Below are 18,922 nucleotides of genomic sequence, written 5' to 3' on the forward strand. Positions count from 1 at the left end.
TGACCCAACACCCCCTTGCCCCCTCCCCATATAAAAAAACATGCTTACCACAATTAAGTTGGAAAGGGCAAGGCCACAGCTTTTATTTATTTTCCAATAATAAACCAGTGCCAGTCACAATTGTACTGTGAGCACTCTTAGTCATTAACATAACTTCCAAAAAGGGGTAAGGGGGAAGGGGCTGTCCTTACCATCAGTGCTTGACAGACAGCCTACCCCCCCCCCCCCCCAATTTACAAACAATGGTGTAACTCATTACCGAACTTTAGCGCTGGCAAGGTCCAAACAGCCATGAAAGCTGTGACAGACCGACCGAATGACAGGGTGGGGGGGGGGGGGGTGGACAGCTCTTCACCGCGATTCTTCTCAAAAAGGACCAAAAATTCCTTGGGAAGGTCCTCTCAACTGAGCTCAGGCCCATCTCCATACCCAAGGCTCCGTCCAATCCATTTGACCCATATATCCTTCTACTTGGTCCCAACTCCTGGCCATGCCCCCATCAGTCAAGGCTCTCTTTCCCTAGAGGGGTCAAGAGGCCTTCATTACAGCTAGCTGATGTCTGGATCCTAGACCCTTCTCTGGAGTGGTCCCCTCTAACACTTCAGTCAGACCCCCAGGGGCAATCCTCAGTACTCGCGACCTGTGTAGGCGTTCCTGGGACTGGACCCCTGTTGCTCTCCGCTGGTTCTCGGCACACCGTATCCCCCTCAGTTCAACTCAGCACTCTCTGGATTCCCAGGCAGCACCCCGAGACATCCACTTCCTCTGACAGTCGGAGAGACAGCCGTACTCTCCCTCCTGGGACACTGAGTCACGCACTTCCCTCAAACTTATACCCACTCCCAGAATCCTTTGTGGCATAATCTGCCTTCTGGAGTAGTTACAAGCCTGGATGTGTAACCTGATTGGGTTTCCTCCACTGCCCTATGAGAAGCCTCTCACAGGAGCCAGTGGGGAGACAACCCCCTCAGCAGGCACTCCTGGAAGCCATGACACCCTGACCAAAAAGAAATCATTGCCCTGCTGTTAGGCAGACAAGGCCCACTATGCATTTACCTAGCATCTACCTGTAGAGTGCTACAAGTGTATTCTGATGGCAGGGAAGTCTCCCCGCTATCAGAATGCAACAGCTCAGCTGGAGGATTCCCCCATCTAGATGGAATGTGTGAATGGGGGAATCAGGTCAGTTTTTTTCGCTTGTCTCGTTGGTTGACCAAAAAGAAAAACTGATTCATGTTTGGGCTGCTTTAGGCCTGTTGCACATGGGACCATCTACCTGCAGTGCGTCCGTGAACACATAGAGCCCTAAAGGCAGGTACCACTCAGTACAGCGTTCAAAACAAAGGCACTGCTTCCTCTGACTTCTAGTCTTGGAGTGCAATTTGATGAAGTTTCTACTGCCCTGCTCACTGTTCTCTTTGCTGGAGGTTCTGACATGAGGAAGCAAAGCCCACCTCTACCAAGATGGCTGCCTCCTTACAGAAACCAGCGGCAGACTGGAAACTTTTCAGCCCAGGGGGCAAGTACAAACCAGAGGCCAATGTTGCAGCGACTTGGCCCCCCTCCCACTCTCCCTCTTCCCATCCTCTTCCTGACCCCCATTCCAAGCTGAAGCCTTGTGCTCCAGATACTCTCTATACTTACCGGCTGAATCCGGGTTCCCGACCTGGCCAGCAGGGGGCGGTTGGGGGTAGCTTGAACAGTTTGGTTGGGGCTGGAGGGAGAGAAGAGTCTCCAGTGGGGCATGGAACCGGCCTCTGCTCAGACACAGTTTACACCATCCATGCTGGCGGGGGGCCTGCGCTCTGTCCTTGTCTTCAACCTGCACTCAGTAGGTCAGTGGCTAGGACTTTTTACTTCTCTTCACCAGGAATCCTTTAGGCATGTCTGTGGCAGAAGCAGTGCAGCCTTTTTACGGGGGGCATCAGAGCAGCCCAGGGGGCAATTCCCCCCTGCCCCCTGGCCCAGTCCTCCCCTGACAAAAACACAGAACAAGGCTAAAACAGTGGATCATCGGCAGGATGAGCACAAACAACACTAGTGACCAGTCCTTTGCCCTCTACTTGCCTTTCTTTGCAAACAACTTCCAGAATTCAGCTTATATTTAACAAGTCAGAGGCAATTTTTTTTTGGAAGCTGAACATGAAGTGAACGGTCCGCATGTGTGAAAGAAGCCTAACTTATCTTCTAATTTTGCCATGTAACCTAAACAATGAACACCCAACCCAGACTTCACAGCACCATGGTGAATGGGTTATGGAAATTTGTACAGGTTGTTTTCAGAAACCGTCACACCTCCTGCCATGTTTTTTGGCAATCAAAATCTGTCTTGACACATTTCATGACAACATAGTGATTGGTTTTAGGTAACTGAATTGCTCATGTGGTTAGAAATATGTTCCCAACGCTCATTTGAACTGAGGAAGCCACTCTACCACTAGAGCCACAAGGTCACAGGAGCCACAATAGCTAGTAAGCTGTGTCATTGGTTTCAACTCATTAAAGCTCTCTTTCAGACAACAAAGGGCACGTGATTGACCTAGTAAACGACAGTTTACCCGAAATCAGGATAACAGAGGAGGACAAAAAGAAGAACTTGGAGATACTGGAGGAGGCGAAGAAAGTCAGCGAGAAATTCTTGACACGGCGAGGAAGACGATCGCGATGCAGCCTCTCCGACTCTCCTACAGGTATTTGCTATCAGATCTTACTTAAAGTGAAACTGTAGATCAGTGTTTCTCAACCTTTTTTCAGTCAAGGCACACTTTAAAAATGATGGACAGTCTCGAGGCACCCTTTAAAAATGATGGACAGTCTCGAGGCACCCTTTAAAGATGGACAGTCTTGAGGCACCCTTTAAAAATTATAGACAGTCTCGAGGCACCCTTGAAAAATTATGGACAGTCTCGAGGCACCCTTGAAAAATTATGGAGAGTCTCGAGGCACCCTTTAAAAATGATGGACAGTCTCGAGGCACCCTTTAAAAATGATGGACAGTCTTAAGGCACCCTTTAAAAATTATAGACAGTCTCAAGGCACCCTTTAAAAATTATAGACAGTCTCGAGGCACCCTTGAAAAATTATGGACAGTCTCGAGGGACCCTTGAAAAAATATGGACAGTCTCGAGGCACCCTTTAAAAATGATGGACAGTCTCGAGACATCCTTTAAAAATTATGGACAGTCTCGAGGCACCCTTTAAAAATTATGTACAGTCTCGAGACATCCTTGAAAAATTATGGACAGTCTCGAGACACCCTTTAAAAATGATGGACAGTCTCGAGGCACCCTTTAAAAATGATGGACAGTCTCGAGGCACCCTTTAAAAATGATGGACAGTCTTGAGGCACCCTTTAAAAATTATAGACAGTCTCGAGGCACCCTTGAAAAATTATGGACAGTCTCGAGGCACCCTTGAAAAATTATGGACAGTCTTGAGGCACCCTTGAAAAAATATGGACAGTCTCGAGGCACCCTTGAAAAATTATGGAGAGTCTCGAGGCACCCTTGAAAAATTATGGAGAGTCTCGAGACACCCTTTAAAAATGATGGACAGTCTCGAGGCACCCTTTAAAAATGATGGACAGTCTCGAGGCACCCTTGAAAAATTATGGAGAGTCTCGAGGCACCCTTGAAAAATTATGGAGAGTCTCGAGACACCCTTTAAAAATGATGGACAGTCTTGAGGCACCCTTTAAAAATTATAGACAGTCTCGAGGCACCCTTTAAAAATTATGGACAGCCCCGAGGCACCCTTGAAAAATTATGGAGAGTCTTGAGACACCCTTTAAAAATGATGGACAGTCTCGAGGCACCCTTTAAAAATGATGGACAGTCTTGAGGCACCCTTTAAAAATTATAGACAGTCTCGAGGCACCCTTTAAAAATTATGGACAGCCCCGAGGCACCCTTGAAAAATTATGGAGAGTCTCGAGACACCCTTTAAAAATGATGGACAGTCTCGAGGCTCTCCATTCTAAAATGTAAAACCTATTCTAATAGTTTTACATAATGCAGCAACATCCACAAGTCCAAGTAGGACACCCAAGGTTGGAGGTGATTTATTCTTCCAAAGCAAATACACTTTTGCAAACTGGTAATGACTAGTAATCCTATGTTTCTCTTCTCCCTCAGTTTTTCTCTATCACTTAGCTAATATGACCCAAATGCTGATGGAGAGGGGCAGGGGAGGGTCAAACAATGATACTATGCAGTAGGGATCAACCGATTATTGGCAACACAGATATATCGGTGGCCGATATGCACTTTTCCCGATATATGGGAATCGGCCCCTAAGGTTACTGATATTGGCGATATTTCGGGAAAGTGCTTGTACCGGAGTGATGCCTGCAGCTAGAGGCATCACCCCGGTACCGGTGTCCATAGCCGAGGGTCGGCTGTCTTCTAATGAATACCGATGCGACTGAGAAGCAGCTCCGCTGTCATTACAAGTAGCTGGAGGGGACGTCCCCCCCCTCCCCTCCCACCGCATTCCACGGCTCGCCCAGGTCTCCAATCCCACCGGGAGACCCGGGCAACCAGCCTGCATGGCGACCGAAGACGCGATCAAAGCCGCATTCGGCTCTGATCCGCTCTACATGTAAAAAACCCGGTAGTGATGTCATGACATCACTTCCGGGTACTCTGCGCCGAATTAAAAAAAATAACAGCATTCAAAACTGCCAAACTTGGCGTTTTGAATGTTTTTAAATGCAGAGCAGGGGTTTGGGGTCTTTTAGAACCCCAGATCCCTCCACAACAGTACCTATTTAAAAAAAATAAATAAATAAATAAAAAGAATTTTTTTTAATGTCTGAAAATATCGGCCAATACCGATACCTGATGACCAAAATATCGGTATCAGTATCGGCATTAAAAAAACAATATCGGACGATCACTACTATGCAGGCGACTGACATAATCCTCATCAACTGATGATGCCATTGGTCATTAGGACCCCGGCAGCTAGAAGGTTGTAATGGGCAAAACTGGTGGCTTTGTGTAACTAAAAAGGCAGTCTTCATCCACACGCCGGCTTGTATACAGTTTTGGGAAATATTTAGGCATTTTGCCAAGGCACTGGAGTCGGGACTAGTCTCGCGGGAGTGTATTACAGCCATTTACCCACTGACAGCAGCCCGGTGCCAGCCAGCCACCCACACCCACAGGCCCTCTACCAGCCAGCCCCCCACAGGCACTGTACCAGCCAGCCACCCACAGGCACTGTACCAGCCAGCCACCCACAGGCCCTGTACCAGCCAGCCACAGGCACTGTACCAGCCAGCCACAGGCACTGTACCAGCGAGCCAGCCAGCCACCCACAGGCCCTGTGCCAGCCACCCACCCACCACAGGGTGCCAGCCAGCCAGCCACCCACCCACCCACCACAAGGTGCCAGCCAGCCACCCACCCACCACAGGGTGCCAGCCAGCCAGCCACCCACCACAGGGTGCCAGCCAGCCACCCACCCACCACAGGGTGCCAACCAGCCAGCCACCCACCACAGAGTGCTAGCCAGCCACCCACCACAGGGTGCCAGCCAGCCACCCACCACAGGGTGCCAGCCAGCCAGCCACCCACCACAGGGTGCCAGCAAGCCAGCCATTAAGTATTAAACAAAAATTAACATGTTCAGTACCAGATTTGTGTCAAAAATTGTCTTTATTTTTCAAAACTTTAAATGTACAAAATATTGGCCCATATCGGCCAATACCGATACGTTGTGACCAAAATATCGGTATCGCTCCTGAAAAAAACATATCGGTCTATCCTTACTTTTAATACTACAGACAAAGACCAGTTTTTAGTATAAGCTGGAGATCTGCTTTATTGTAACACATTTTTCCTATTATATTTCTTTTTTTTTAGCAGTTTCTTCTCCATCTCTGAGCCCCAAAGTGTCACCCGTGTCATCGCGGAGTAATTCTTTCACCTTCCCTTCAGCTCCAGGTACGTCTGATTGCATACATTCTGCGCTGCCATAGTGAGACATCTCAATCAGTCATGTATAAAGTTTATTTCAATATTTTCAATGCATTTTTAGCATTAGGGGTAAATCAACAGGTGCTCTTTATTTACCTCTTACCCCAACTCACTTTTTCCCTCTCTGTTCAGCCACTGAAAACAAGTGTAGCACTGCCCCCTAGAGGACTGCTGAGAATTACACTTTCTGGATTCCCCTGGGTTACCTTTAGCAACTTACAGCAGATGATCAGCAATGAAAGTCCTTGCCTCAGTCAATAATCAATCCAGGGGATGTTGGTTTTTGTGTTTTTATTGAGAACCTGGATAGGAGAAGGGATGAGTGGGATACTCCAACTATTAACTATTCACAGTCATGAGGACAACTATCTGTAGAATGCGGCAAGGCCGCTGCTTCACCTTGCCACTGTAGTGAAGATGCTTTAATGTGTTCCTGCTCTAATTCTCTTCAGGGTTCTAAACTTGGCACCCCCTTTCACTCTCACTGCCTGTGTGCTGACACCCGTCCACTGACTCTAGCCTCTAGAGTGGTCCCCTTCCTGGCAGACCCCTGGGCAAATTCCTCTGTACTCACAGACACTGTTTTTCCAGAGTCACCGTTGCCTCCACCAGTCAGCTTCCACTGGACCTCTAGGTTTAGCCACACCTCTGGTTCACCAGGCCAACATGCCTGTGACCACCTTCCACAGCTTCAGAAGAAGAGAAAGCCGTCACCCTCCTTCCGGGGCTTGACTTCCCGCCCAAATACCCCCTGCCACATGTGTCCTTGGCTTTTATACGCTATCCCATGATGCACCACTTGCCTGTGCCAGCCCCCTGGGACAGTTACAAAAGCCTGTGTATCATTGGCTGGGTTTCCTCCACTGTCCAATGTACCTCTCCATTGGATACAGTGGGGACACTCCCTCAGCCCACATGAATGGGGACACTCCCTCAGCCCACATGAATGGGGACACTCCCTCAGCCCACATGAATGGGGACACTCCCTCAGCCCACTTTAATGGGGACATTCCCTCAGCACACTTTAATGGGGACACTCCCTCAGCACACTTTAATGGGGACACTCCCTCAGCCCACATTAATGGGGACACTCCCTCAGCCCACATTAATGGGGACACTCCCTCAGCACACTTTAATGGGGACACTCCCTCAGCACACTTTAATGGGGACACTCCCTCAGCACACTTTAATGGGGACACTCCCTCAGCACACATGAATGGGGACACTCCCTCAGCCCACATGAATGGGGACACTCCCTCAGCCCACATGAATGGGGAAACTCCCTCAGCCCACATGAATGGGGACACTCCCTCAGCCCACATGAATGGGGACACTCCCTCAGCCCACATGAATGGGGACACTCCCTCAGCCCACAGGAATGGGGAAACTCCCTCAGCCCACATGAATGGGGAAACTCCCTCAGCCCACATGAATGGGGACACTCCCTCAGCCCACATGAATGGAGACACTCCCTCAGCCCACAGGAATGGGGACACTCCCTCAGCCCACAGGAATGGGGAAACTCCCTCAGCCCACATGAATGGGGAAACTCCCTCAGCCCACATGAATGGGGACACTCCCTCAGCCCACATGAATGGAGACACTCCCTCAGCCCACATGAATGGGGACACTCTCTCAGCCCACATGAATGGGGACAGTCTCTCAGCCCACATGAATGGGGACACTCTCTCAGCCCACATGAATGGGGACACTCTCTCAGCCCACATGAATGGGAACACTCTATCAGCCCACATGAATGGGGACACTCTCTCAGCCCACATGAATGGGGACACTCCCTCAGCTCACATGAATGGGGACACTCCCTCAGCCCACATGAATGGGGACACTCCCTCAGCCTGGACACACTGAACCTAACTAATAGATCTAGCTCCCTGATAAGCAGAGAGCTCCAATGCTTTTACCTACTGCTTTCCTGATAAGCAGCGAAAGCCAAACTATATCTGTTAATCTAGCACCTGACTAGGAGGGTGCTACACGAGGAAAGGAAGCTCTAAATTGCCGAGCTAGAGCTTACACAGAGCTGAGGACTATCTCTTAATAACCACTTGCCGACCGGCCGCCGCATATACACTGCGGCAGATGGCGCTATTGCGTGAAATTACATTTAGTTTATTAGCCACTGGATGGCGCCATCGCGCCGCCAGAGGTGCAATCGTGCTGTGATTGGCTAACCGGGATGTCAATCAATGGGTCCGGCGGACCTGATGTCCCCTGAGAGAGGCAGAACCGCCATAACCATAACAGTTGAAGCGGCAGCTATAGGACATGGGGGGTGCAAGGGGATCCTATTAGTGGGGCTTTTAAGAAAAATTAACCACTTGCTGGCCGCCCCACGTACATTTACTGCAGGGTGGTGGCTCTATTGCGCAAAATCAGATACAGGTACATCATTTCGTGCAATGCGTTTGGGCGAGTGTGCGCACTGCTGGTGATTGGACACAGCGGAAGCCAATCATTCCCAAGACAGGCAGAACAGCGATCTGCCTATGTAAACAAGGCAGATCGCCGTTCTGCAAGGGGACAAGATGGAGATCTTGTGTTCCTGCTAAGACAGGATCTCTCTTTCCCCAATCAGTATAACCCCCCTCCCCCATCATAGGCGTGCGCACAGGGTGTGCCAGGTGTGCCTGGGCCCTAATCACCCCTTGTGGTGCAGATTCCCCCTGTTTAGACCCCTGATATTTCGCCAAAGCTCCCTAACTAGGCTAACAAAAAAAATAAAATTGTAAAAAAGAATAAAAAATAACAATAAAACTACAGACACCGATCTCTAACCTACTGACACCATCAGTATATACACATGGATATGTGTTTGAGCTTTGGGGTTCACACCCTAATGCAATAGGCTGTGCAAACCTATGCCCCCCCCCCACATAGTTAGTAACCACCCCCTAGGGACACACTTAACCCTTTGATCACCCCTGATGTCAACCATTTGCCAGTGCCATTAGTGCAGTGACAATGCATTTTGTTCAGCACCGATCACTGTATTAGTGTCACTGGTCCCCAAAAAGTGTCAGTTAGATGTACGATTTGTCCGCCGCAATGTCGCAGTTCCATTAAAAATCGCTAATCGCCGCCATTACAAGTAAAAAAAATAAATAAATAAAAATTCCATAAAAATATTGCATAGTTTGTAGGCACTATAACATTTGCGCAACCCAATCAATATACGCTTATTGGGAATTTTTTTTACCGAAAATATGTAGCCAGAATACATATTGACCTAAATTGATGAAACAAACATGATGAAAAAAAAAAAAAAAAAATCTATTGGCTGTGTTTTATAGCAGAAAGTATACATTTTTTTTTTCAACATTGTTGCTCTTTTTTTGTTTAAAAAAAATAAAAACCGCAGAAGTCATCAAAGGCCACCAAATGAAAGCTCTATTTGTGGGAAAGAAAATACATAATTTATTTTGGGGTACAGCGTTGCACGACTGTGCAAAAAAATGGCCTGGTCATGAAGGGGGGTAAAACCTTCCGGTCCGGAAGTGGTTAATGTCCATGTGGCAGTGATCGGCCAATCAACAAGCTCCATCACTATCACATGAGAGGAAAGAGATTGAGCCACATGCTCCTCCGTACTCAAAAGTACAGAGCGCTGTGGTGTAGCAAATTGAGGGTTGCTTGTCTTCGGCCGGGAGCGAACCCCGATGTGTTACATCGAAAATGTAAATGCACCCTTGTTACACGAGTGAGACTAGGGGTATTGAGAATATGATTCCCTAGGCAGTGCCATCTTAAGAGCATTAAAGGGCCCCGGGCAAAGCCGTGCACTGGGGCCCCGCCTACACAATCACCTAAGAGAATAAAAATGCAAATTATCGATAATGCGATATTTATTGGTACAGCAGTGCCAGGCTAATGACAGCTTCCAAGTTGGGCGGCTGGGTCCAGGGAACACACACACGGATGGGAGTCAGACTCGACTGTCCTGTGTGGCTGTTCCCATGGAGGCGGACAGACATTCCTGCAGTTGTGGGCTCCCCCCTCCATGGCCCAAGTGGCCTGACAGCAACGCAGGGCCGACAGACGCTTGCCACCTGCTAAGTTCGGTGGCGGGATGCACACGGGATTCGGGACTAATGCTTGGCTGGGGCTGGGGTTGGGTCACTGGGGAGGTGAGGTCCCCCTTGGCAAGGGGGGCCCCGGGTAACTGCCCAGCGTGCCCATTTGGTAGGATGGCCCTGTCCCTAGGCCTAATCGGACTTTTGGTACACTCCTCTCACTTTTAGAATTAACAGTACCTGCATAGCCTTCCTTATGGTTCTCCCCATGCATATATTCTGTGTAATGGAAGTTCCCCTTAACCACTCACCGCAAAGTGACGTAGGACTACGTCGGCAAACTTTGCGGTAGTATACTGGGGTGATGCCTCTAGCTAGAGGCATCATCCCGGTACCGTGGTTTAGAGCCGACGGTTGGCTTTCCGTCGGTAACGACCGATGCGGCTCGGGAGCCGCTCGATCGTTACCCGGGTGAGCGGGAAGGGACGTCCCCCCCGCCGCCTTCCGTGGCTTTGCTCGGGCTCCCGTCCCACCGGGAGACCCGAGTACCCAGCCAGCACGTTCGCCGGCTGAATGGAGTCCCGATCAATGCCGGAAACGGCTTCGATCGGGTCTCCGATGACGTAACACGGAGGCGGCGTCCATGACGTCACTTCCGGGTTACTGTACTGCAAAAGGCGGCAAATGTAAAAAAAAACGGCTGTATGCAAAAACGCCGTTTTCGGTGTTTTGCATACATGGAAGTGTAGTGGAGGGGTCTTTTAGACCCTCGATCCCTCCATAAAGAGTACCTGTCACTGCATATTGGTGTCACAAGGGATGTTTACATTGCTTGTGACAGCAATAAAAGTGATCAGTTCTTTTTTTTAAAAAAACCTGTAATAAAGTTAAAAAACAAAATAAAATAAATAGGAAAAAAAATACAAAAATTTAGCCGCCCCCGTCACCGTTAGTTCGCGCACAAAAAAAAACGTATACGGAAGTTGAGCCGCGAATTAAATCGCTGTTCAAACCACACATGTGAGGTATCGCCGCAATCGCCAGAGCGAGAGCAATAATTAAAAAAAAAGAGCTACACTCTTACTCTAAACTGGTAACCGTTAAATAAATTTAAATCGCCGCCTATTGAGATCTCTATTGACCGTAGTTTGTCGCCATTCCACAGGTGTGCGCAATTTTAAACCGTAACATGTTAGGTATCTATTTACTCGGCGTGACATCATCCTTCACAATATACAAAAAAAATGGGCTAACTTTACTGTTTAGTATTTTTTTAAATGCAGTGAAATGTGATTCTTCAAATTTTTTCCCAAAAAATTTTTAAAGACCGCTGTGCAAATACCGCGTGACAAAAAATATTGCAATGACCGACATTTTATTCTCCAGAGTCTTTGCTAAAAAATATATATATAATGTTTGGGGGTTCTAGGAAAAAATACTGATTTTAACTTGTAAACAAAAAGTGTCCGAAATAGGGCTGGGGCTTAAGTGGTTAATTGTCAAATCATTTTTTTTCTGCCTTTGGTTTACTATTGGCAATGTGTTTATTTTATACCTTTTGAAAAAATCTTTAATAAAAAGATTGAAACATAAAAAAAAATTACAGAGCGGCTGTGAGGGGGAAGCGCCGAAGAAGAGTAAAGAGGAGTATGCGGTGCTATGGATGGTGGGGGATGGAATTAAAGAGAAATTGTAGTTTTGCCCTTTGCCAGTCTTCGGTGAGTCTTGTCACTGTCTCTTTTGCCAACTTCATTTTATAGAATGCAGCAGCAGAGGCAGGGGAGGACTGGGCCAGGGGGCAGAGGGGCAATTGCCCCCTGGGTCGCTCTGATGCCCCGTAAAAAGGCTGCACCACTTCTTTCACAGACATGCCACCAGATTCCTGGTGAAGAGAAGTAAAAAGTGCCCACCACTGACCTACTAAGTGCGGGATGAAGACAAGGACAAAGGACAAGCCTCAACCCCCCCCCCCCCCCGCCATGGATGGTGTAAACTGTGTCTGGGCAGAGGCTGGTATCAATGCCCCACTGGAGACACTTCTGCCCCAGCCACCCCCAACCGAGCTGTCCCAACCTCCCCCTGCTGGCCAGGTCGGGAACCTGGATTCATCCTGTAATTAGAGAGTATCTGGAGCAGGGCTTCAGCTTATAATGGGGGTCAGGAGGAGGATTGAGAGAGTGGGGGGGGGGGGGTGAGGGAAAGTGGGAATGGGGGCTGAGTCTCTGCACCATGGGCCTCTGGTTTGTACTTTCCCCCTGGGCCGAAAGTTGACAGTCAGCCCCTGAGCAGAGGAGTAACTAGAACCTTCAGGGCCCCGGTGCAAGAAACCATGAAGGGTCCCCCCGGGACCCCCTTCCCTTCAAGCCTGGGGCTCTTCCCACTGATCCTGGGGCAAGGGTAAAAAATGTCAGTTAGGGGTCCGATCTGTCCACCGCAATGTCGCAATACCACTAAAAAATCGCTGATCGCCACCATTACTAATAAAAAACAAAAAAAAGTCCAAGAATCTATCCCGTAGTGTGCAAACCAATTAAAATACGCTTTTTGGGATTTTTTTTACCAAAAATATGTAGCAGAATACAAATTGGCCTAAACTGATAAAAAAAAATAGATTTTTTAAATTTTTTTATTGGGAATAAGCAGAAAGTAAAAAATATTGATGTTTTTTTCCAAATTGTCGCACTAATTTTTTTTTTTTTTTATAGCCCAAAATCTAAAAACCGCAGAGGGGATCAAATACCACCAAAAGAAAGCTCTGTTTGTGGGAAAAGAAGGACATCAATTGTTTTTGGGTACAGCGTTGTACGACCGCGCAATTGTTGGTTAAATTATTGCAGTGCCGAATTGCAAAAAAATGGCCTGGCAAGGGGGTAAAACCTTCCGGAGGGAGCTGAAGTGGTTAAAGCTTGGCTTTAGATACACTCTCCTGCATTGTATAGTCCAGGATCAGTGGCGGCTGGTGCTCCATGGGCCGTGGGGGGGTATGCATGGATCCCATTGGAATTCATGCGTCCCGCGCCCTGCATGTAGATTAGGGGGCCAGATGCACGGACAGGGGAAGGCGGCCCTAATGGATGGGCTGCCACTGTCCGGGATGCATTCAATGCCATGCAGCTTGCCCTGGCTATTCAATCCAAGTGATGTTTATACTTGTTTCGCTTTTGTCACCAAGTTGGAACAGCAATTCAGATTATCCCATTAGATTGTCAGTTTTTCGTACAAGGACCCCTTTAACATTTCAAGATCACCACAAAGCTTTTATCATGAGCAGACATGGTCCATTCTACTGGCTGGAGGGCTGAAGATTGATGATGCAAATCCCAATCTGCGATCTTTAGTTGCTCCCCACCGCGCTCAATATTTATGTGGTTACTAAGTGAATTATGAGACTTTTTAGTGGTAATTTCACCCTGGCTTAATGTGCAGAAATTGCAGACTAATAATAGTCGGAATAAATGAGATGCAGCATATTTGTCAGAATTCTTCTCTCCTCCAATCACTGCCAGGCACACAGGGGTTTTTTTTTCCGTTCATTTTGGCATTCCAGCAGCCAGGGAAACGGCAACTTGCTTGTGACTATATTAGGTATATTAGCTGTCCGGACAAATTGCTCACTTATTTGGAAAAAAAAAGAACAATGCCGCAATAATAATTACCAGGTTAACGTGGACTTTGTTGTAAAGGCTAAAGGCTTTTTTTACCTAAATGCAGACTCCATGGCAGCATACGTATGGGTTAACTCCGCCTCCACTCCTCCCCTATTGGACCCCACTCCCATAAATCTTTGCTCTGAGCCAGAGGCCGCGTTCCCTCTGTCCTCCTCCTAAGGACCAGAATGGTTGAAGTCTTATCTTGGATGAAGTGTCCACGATCGAGGCCTGGTTGTTCAGCAAGCTGTGCCCCAGAAGACATGTGGAGTACCCAGCAGTCCCCAGCTATTAGCAGGGTGGGGGAAGGTGATGGATTTGGTGCCACCTGGAGTCCCCAGCAGTCCCCAGCTATGAGCGGGTTGGAGAAGGGAAATAGATTCGGTGCCACGTGGAGTCCCCAGCAGTCCCCAGCTATCAGCGGAGTGGAGAAGGGCAGTGGATTTGGTGCCACGTGGAGTCCCCAGCAGTCCCCAGCTATTAGCAGGATGGAGAAGGGCAATGGATTTGGTGCCACATGGAGTCCCCAGCAGTCCTCAGCTATTAGCGGGTTGGAGAAGGGCGATGGATTTGGTGCCACGTGAAGTCCCCAGCAGTTCCCAGCTATTAGTGGGGTGGGGAACGGTGAGGGATTCAGTGCCATGTGGAGTCCCCAGCAGTCCCCAGCAGTCCCCAGCTATTAGCGGGGTGGAGAAGGGCGATGGATTTGGTGCCATGTGGAGTCTCCAGCAGTCCCCAGCTATTAGCAGGGTGGGGGAATGGTGATGGATTGGGTGCCACCTCGAGTCCCCAGCATTCCTCAGCTATGGGCGGGTTGGAGAAGGGCAATAGATTCAGTGCCACATGAAGTCCCCAGCTATTAGCGGGGGGGGGGGGGGGGGAGAAGGGCGATGGATTCAGTGCCACGTGGAGTCCCAAGCAGTCCCCAGCTATTAGCAGGGTGGAGAACAGCAATGGATTCGGTGCCACGTGCAGTCCCCAGCAGTCCCCAGCTATTAGCGGGGTGTAGAAGGGCAATGGATTTGGTGCCACGTGGAGTCCCCAGCAGTCCCCAGCTATTAGCAGGGTGGGGAACAGTGATGGATTCAGTGCCATGTGGAGTCCCCAGCAGTCCCCAGCTATTAGCGGGGTGGAGAAGGACGATGGATTTGGTGCCATGTGGAGTCCCCAGCAAGCCCCAGCTATTAGTGGGTTGGAGAAGGGCGATGGATTCGGTGCCATGTGGAGTCTCCAGCAATCCCCAGCTATTAGCATTGTGGAGAAGGGCGATGGATTCAGTGCCTTGTGGAGTCCCCAGCTATTAGCGGGGTGGAGAAGGGTGATGGATTCAGTGCCATGTGGAGTCCCCAGCAGTCCCCAGCTATTAGCGGGTTGGAGAAGAGCGATGGATTTGGTGCCATGTGGAGTCTCTAGCAATCCCCAGCTATTAGTAGAGTGGAGAAGGGCAATGGATTTGGTGCCACATGGAGTCCCCAGCTATTAGCGAGGGGGGGAGAAGGGCGATAGATTTGGTGCCATGTGAAGTTCCCCCTCCCAATACAAACCCCCTCCCCCCCAACCTCCTTGTGGTGCCCCCCCCCCCCCCACCTCACATAATACCACAGTGCCCAGGGCAGCTGCCCCTCCTGCCCACTCCTTGTCCCAGCCCTACAGCAGTGCTAAGTAAGGTTCTGCACTGCACCTGGGGAAAGACACCACCATTTATGCTGAATGGGCTCAGCCGCACAACTGCAAGGATCCTTATAAGCATCTCTATTTTTAGTCATGTAACTGTCATTTTTTAAATCTCAGTGAATAAAGCTGAAATGAACTGTCACTCTTTTGAAACTAAAGATCCTTTTACCTGTGGGTTATCTTTGGGAACGGAGTGCATTGGCTACTGTGAGCATATCTCACTACTGGTGACTCAAGCCATTAGGTGAATAAACTCCCACCCACCCTCAACCTATATGTCCGGTACGGTGGATTTGATCATTCATACACTGCTAGGTAAATCAGTAAAATCACCTATTATCCTAATGAAACTCTGCTTCTTCTTTCTTTTTACACAGGACCTGATCCTTATCCCAACGTCTTCCCTTCAGCTGCAGCCATATTGCAGGTGAGAAACCAATATATATATATATATATATATATATATATATATATATAGAAGAAATGGAAGGGATGTGTGTGTATATACATATATATATCATTAAAAATTGGAGATACAATTTCAATCATTGTAAGTTTCTTTCTTTCTTTACTTCATATCTTCAATGCATTTACAGGCAGGGATGCATTTACAAACAAGGGACTGCACATTTTCGGAAATGTGTCCTTCATCAATTCCTGGATTCCATTCCATTTGTAGAGAAGTGTAAAATCCAGTGTCCAGACAATATTTAAAATGGTGGTTTGATCCATATACTGCTGCAGGGAGTGACCACCAAGCAGGACTTTTTCCTTACCTCTCCCTTTATTCATTTGCTGTATACAGACCAACCCTACATTACAGACCAACCCTACATTACAGACCAACCCTACATATCCCCATTTGTTGAATTAGAGCGGAGACTGCGAGCCAGGCCTTCTCTCCAACATCAGTGCCTGATCTCACAAATGCGCTTCTGGAAGAATGGTCAAACATTCCCATAGACACACTCCTAAACCTTGTGGACAGCCTTCCAAGAAGAGTTGAAGATGTTATAGCTGCAAAGGGTGGGCCAACTCAATATTGAACCCTACGAACTAAGACTGGGATGCCATTAAAGTTCATGTGTGTGTAAGGCAGGCGTCCCAATACTTTTGGTAATATAGTGTATACACTGTGTGTGTAGATAGATAGATAGATAGATAGATAGATAGATAGATAGATAGATAGATAGATAGATAGATAGATAGATAGATAGATAGATAGATAGATAGATAGATAGATAGATAGATAGATAGATAGATAGATAGATAGATAGATAGATACACACACAAAGAGATGGATATAGATAGAAGCAATCAAAAGTGCCTTATTCAAGCATTTACAGGCCTTCCCACTGAAATCCATGGGGCCAAAATACACTGAAATCTGCCTTAAAGTAGCTCACGTAGCTACTTTTTTTTAGCATCAGGCTTTGAGCTCCAGGCTTCATATGTGAACAGCCGATATTGAATAACATAAGATTTAGGATACTGAGAGTTTGGAACATAGGCGTGTGCACAGGGTGTGCCAGGTGTGCCCAGGCACACCCTAATCACCCTGTGTGGCGTAGATTCCCCCTGTTTAAACCCCTGATATTTCACCAAAGCCCCCTATTGGGGCTCCTTAAAAATTTGTAAAAACAAAATAAAATTGTAAAAAATAATAAAAATAAAATTATACAAATAAAAACTACTGACACCAATCTCTGCCCTACTGATGCCTCCACTGCTCTGCTGACACTGTCAGTATATATACACATTCACACACACACACACACATGTGTTTGAGCTTTGAGGTGCACACCCTAATGCGATAGGCTTTGCACACCTATGGTTTGGAGGTTTTCGAGCATCCAGGTACAAAACACTGCGATGTGAATAGGGTCTCATTTCCAGTATATGAGGAGCATTAATGACAAACTTTCACCAGAGGGCGCACTTTGCTGGTGCTGAGTGGCAGACTAGAAGACAACTGCAGCCAATTAGAAAGGATTGTTCCCATTGACCTTTGTCTTCGAAATTCACAGCACTTATTTTTTTTTTTTTTTCGATTTACAATGCTATGTACTGAAAGCAACTACATTCCTTATAGGCACAAAAGGAGAGATTTACTAATGCTGGTGCACTCAGGATCTGGTGCAGTTGTGCATGGTAGCCAATCAGCTTGCTAAATTAAGATTTAGTAAGAACAACTGGAAGTTGATTGGTTTCTATGCACAGCTGCACCCGATTTTGCACTCTCCAGTTTTGGTAAATCAACCCTAAGGCCCCTTTCACACAGGCGGACTGTTCAGATCCGCCTGTCCGTTTTTTTGGCGGATCTGAACGGTCCCCCCATGCATCTCTATGGGGGATCGGATGTCAGCGGAGACATGTCCACTGACAACCGATCCGATCCGTCAAATCTGGACGGATGGAAACCCTATTTTCCATCCGTTCCCATCCGATTTCCCCCATAGAGATGCATGGGGAACTGACAGCTGTGTCTCCGCAAACAGCGCGGAGACACAGCTGTCATTCTGCTGCTCAGCGGGGGATCGGCGGCTCGATCCCCTGCTGAGAAAAGCGGAGTCCGTTTGACGGACTGCTGTGTGAAAGGAGCCTAAGCCCCCTTTCATATCGGAATGATTTGACAGGTCTAATCGCATGGCAAGTCGCAGCCTATTGCCGGCAATGACACCGTCCCAATCAGTGCAATGGCGACTTTGCGGCGCTGCGCCAATTTCCAACAGTAGTTCCTGCTTTACTTTTGGTGACTTCAATAGCCATCTGTGCATGAACCCGCACAGATGTCTTTCAAGTCGGCTGACTATAGTAACTATATTAACTATTAATTTCTGGAGGAAACCAGGCACCGCTCATCTCCTAGTCAATACCATCCCTTCAGTGAAGCATGGTGGTGGCAGCATCATGCTGTGGGGATGTTTTTCAGTGGCAAGAACTGGGAGACTAGTCAGGACTGAGGGAAAGATGAATGCAGCAATATACAGGGACATCCTTGATGAAAACCTTCTCCTAAGCGCTCTAGACCTCAGACTGGGGTAAAGGCAGGGACGGTGCTAGACTATTTTGCACCCTAGGCAAGACTAGCAACTTGCACCCCCCCCCCAAAAAAACACATTGCCCCCCCCTTCCTGTACATAATGCCCCCCTTTTAACCCCACTCTCCCCCTCCTGTACACACTGTCCCCCTTCCTGCACACACTGCCCCCCTTTAACCCTACACCCCCCTTCATATACACACTGCCTCTCTTTAACCCTACACCCCCCTTCATATACACACTGCCTCTATTTAACCCTACACCCCCTTCATATACACACTGCCTCTATTTAACCCTACACCCCCCTTCATATACACACTGCCTCTCTTTAACCCTACACCCTCCTTCATATACACACTGCCCCCCTTTAACCCTACACCCTCCTTCATATACACACTGCCTCTCTTTAACCCTACACTCTCCTTCATATACACACTGCCCCCCTTTTACCCTACACCCCCCTTTATATACACACTGCCCCCTTTAACCCTACACATCCCTTCATAAGCAAAGTGCCCCCTTTAACCCTTTCTTGTACACACTGCCCC

General features: G+C 48.1%; 1 protein-coding gene across 2 annotated transcripts in view; it reads left to right on the plus strand.

Annotated features, from left to right (window-relative positions):
- The window catches only part of IRAG1 (inositol 1,4,5-triphosphate receptor associated 1), a 106,684-nt gene that overhangs the window by 16,700 nt on the left and 71,062 nt on the right, over nucleotides 1–18,922 (plus strand). Inside the window, exons 4-6 of one of the 2 annotated variants that reach the window (XM_082270863.1) lie at nucleotides 2,517–2,690; nucleotides 5,868–5,948; nucleotides 15,711–15,760. In XM_082270863.1, coding sequence (XP_082126989.1) covers nucleotides 2,517–2,690; nucleotides 5,868–5,948; nucleotides 15,711–15,760 — 305 coding nt within the window. The remainder of the gene's footprint in view (nucleotides 1–2,516; nucleotides 2,691–5,867; nucleotides 5,949–15,710; nucleotides 15,761–18,922) is intronic. The other variant, XM_082270864.1, reaches the window with a different exon arrangement.

Source organism: Pelophylax lessonae (assembly GCF_965119305.1).
Source record: "Pelophylax lessonae genome assembly, chromosome: 10".
NCBI classification, from domain to species: Eukaryota; Metazoa; Chordata; class Amphibia; order Anura; family Ranidae; genus Pelophylax; species Pelophylax lessonae.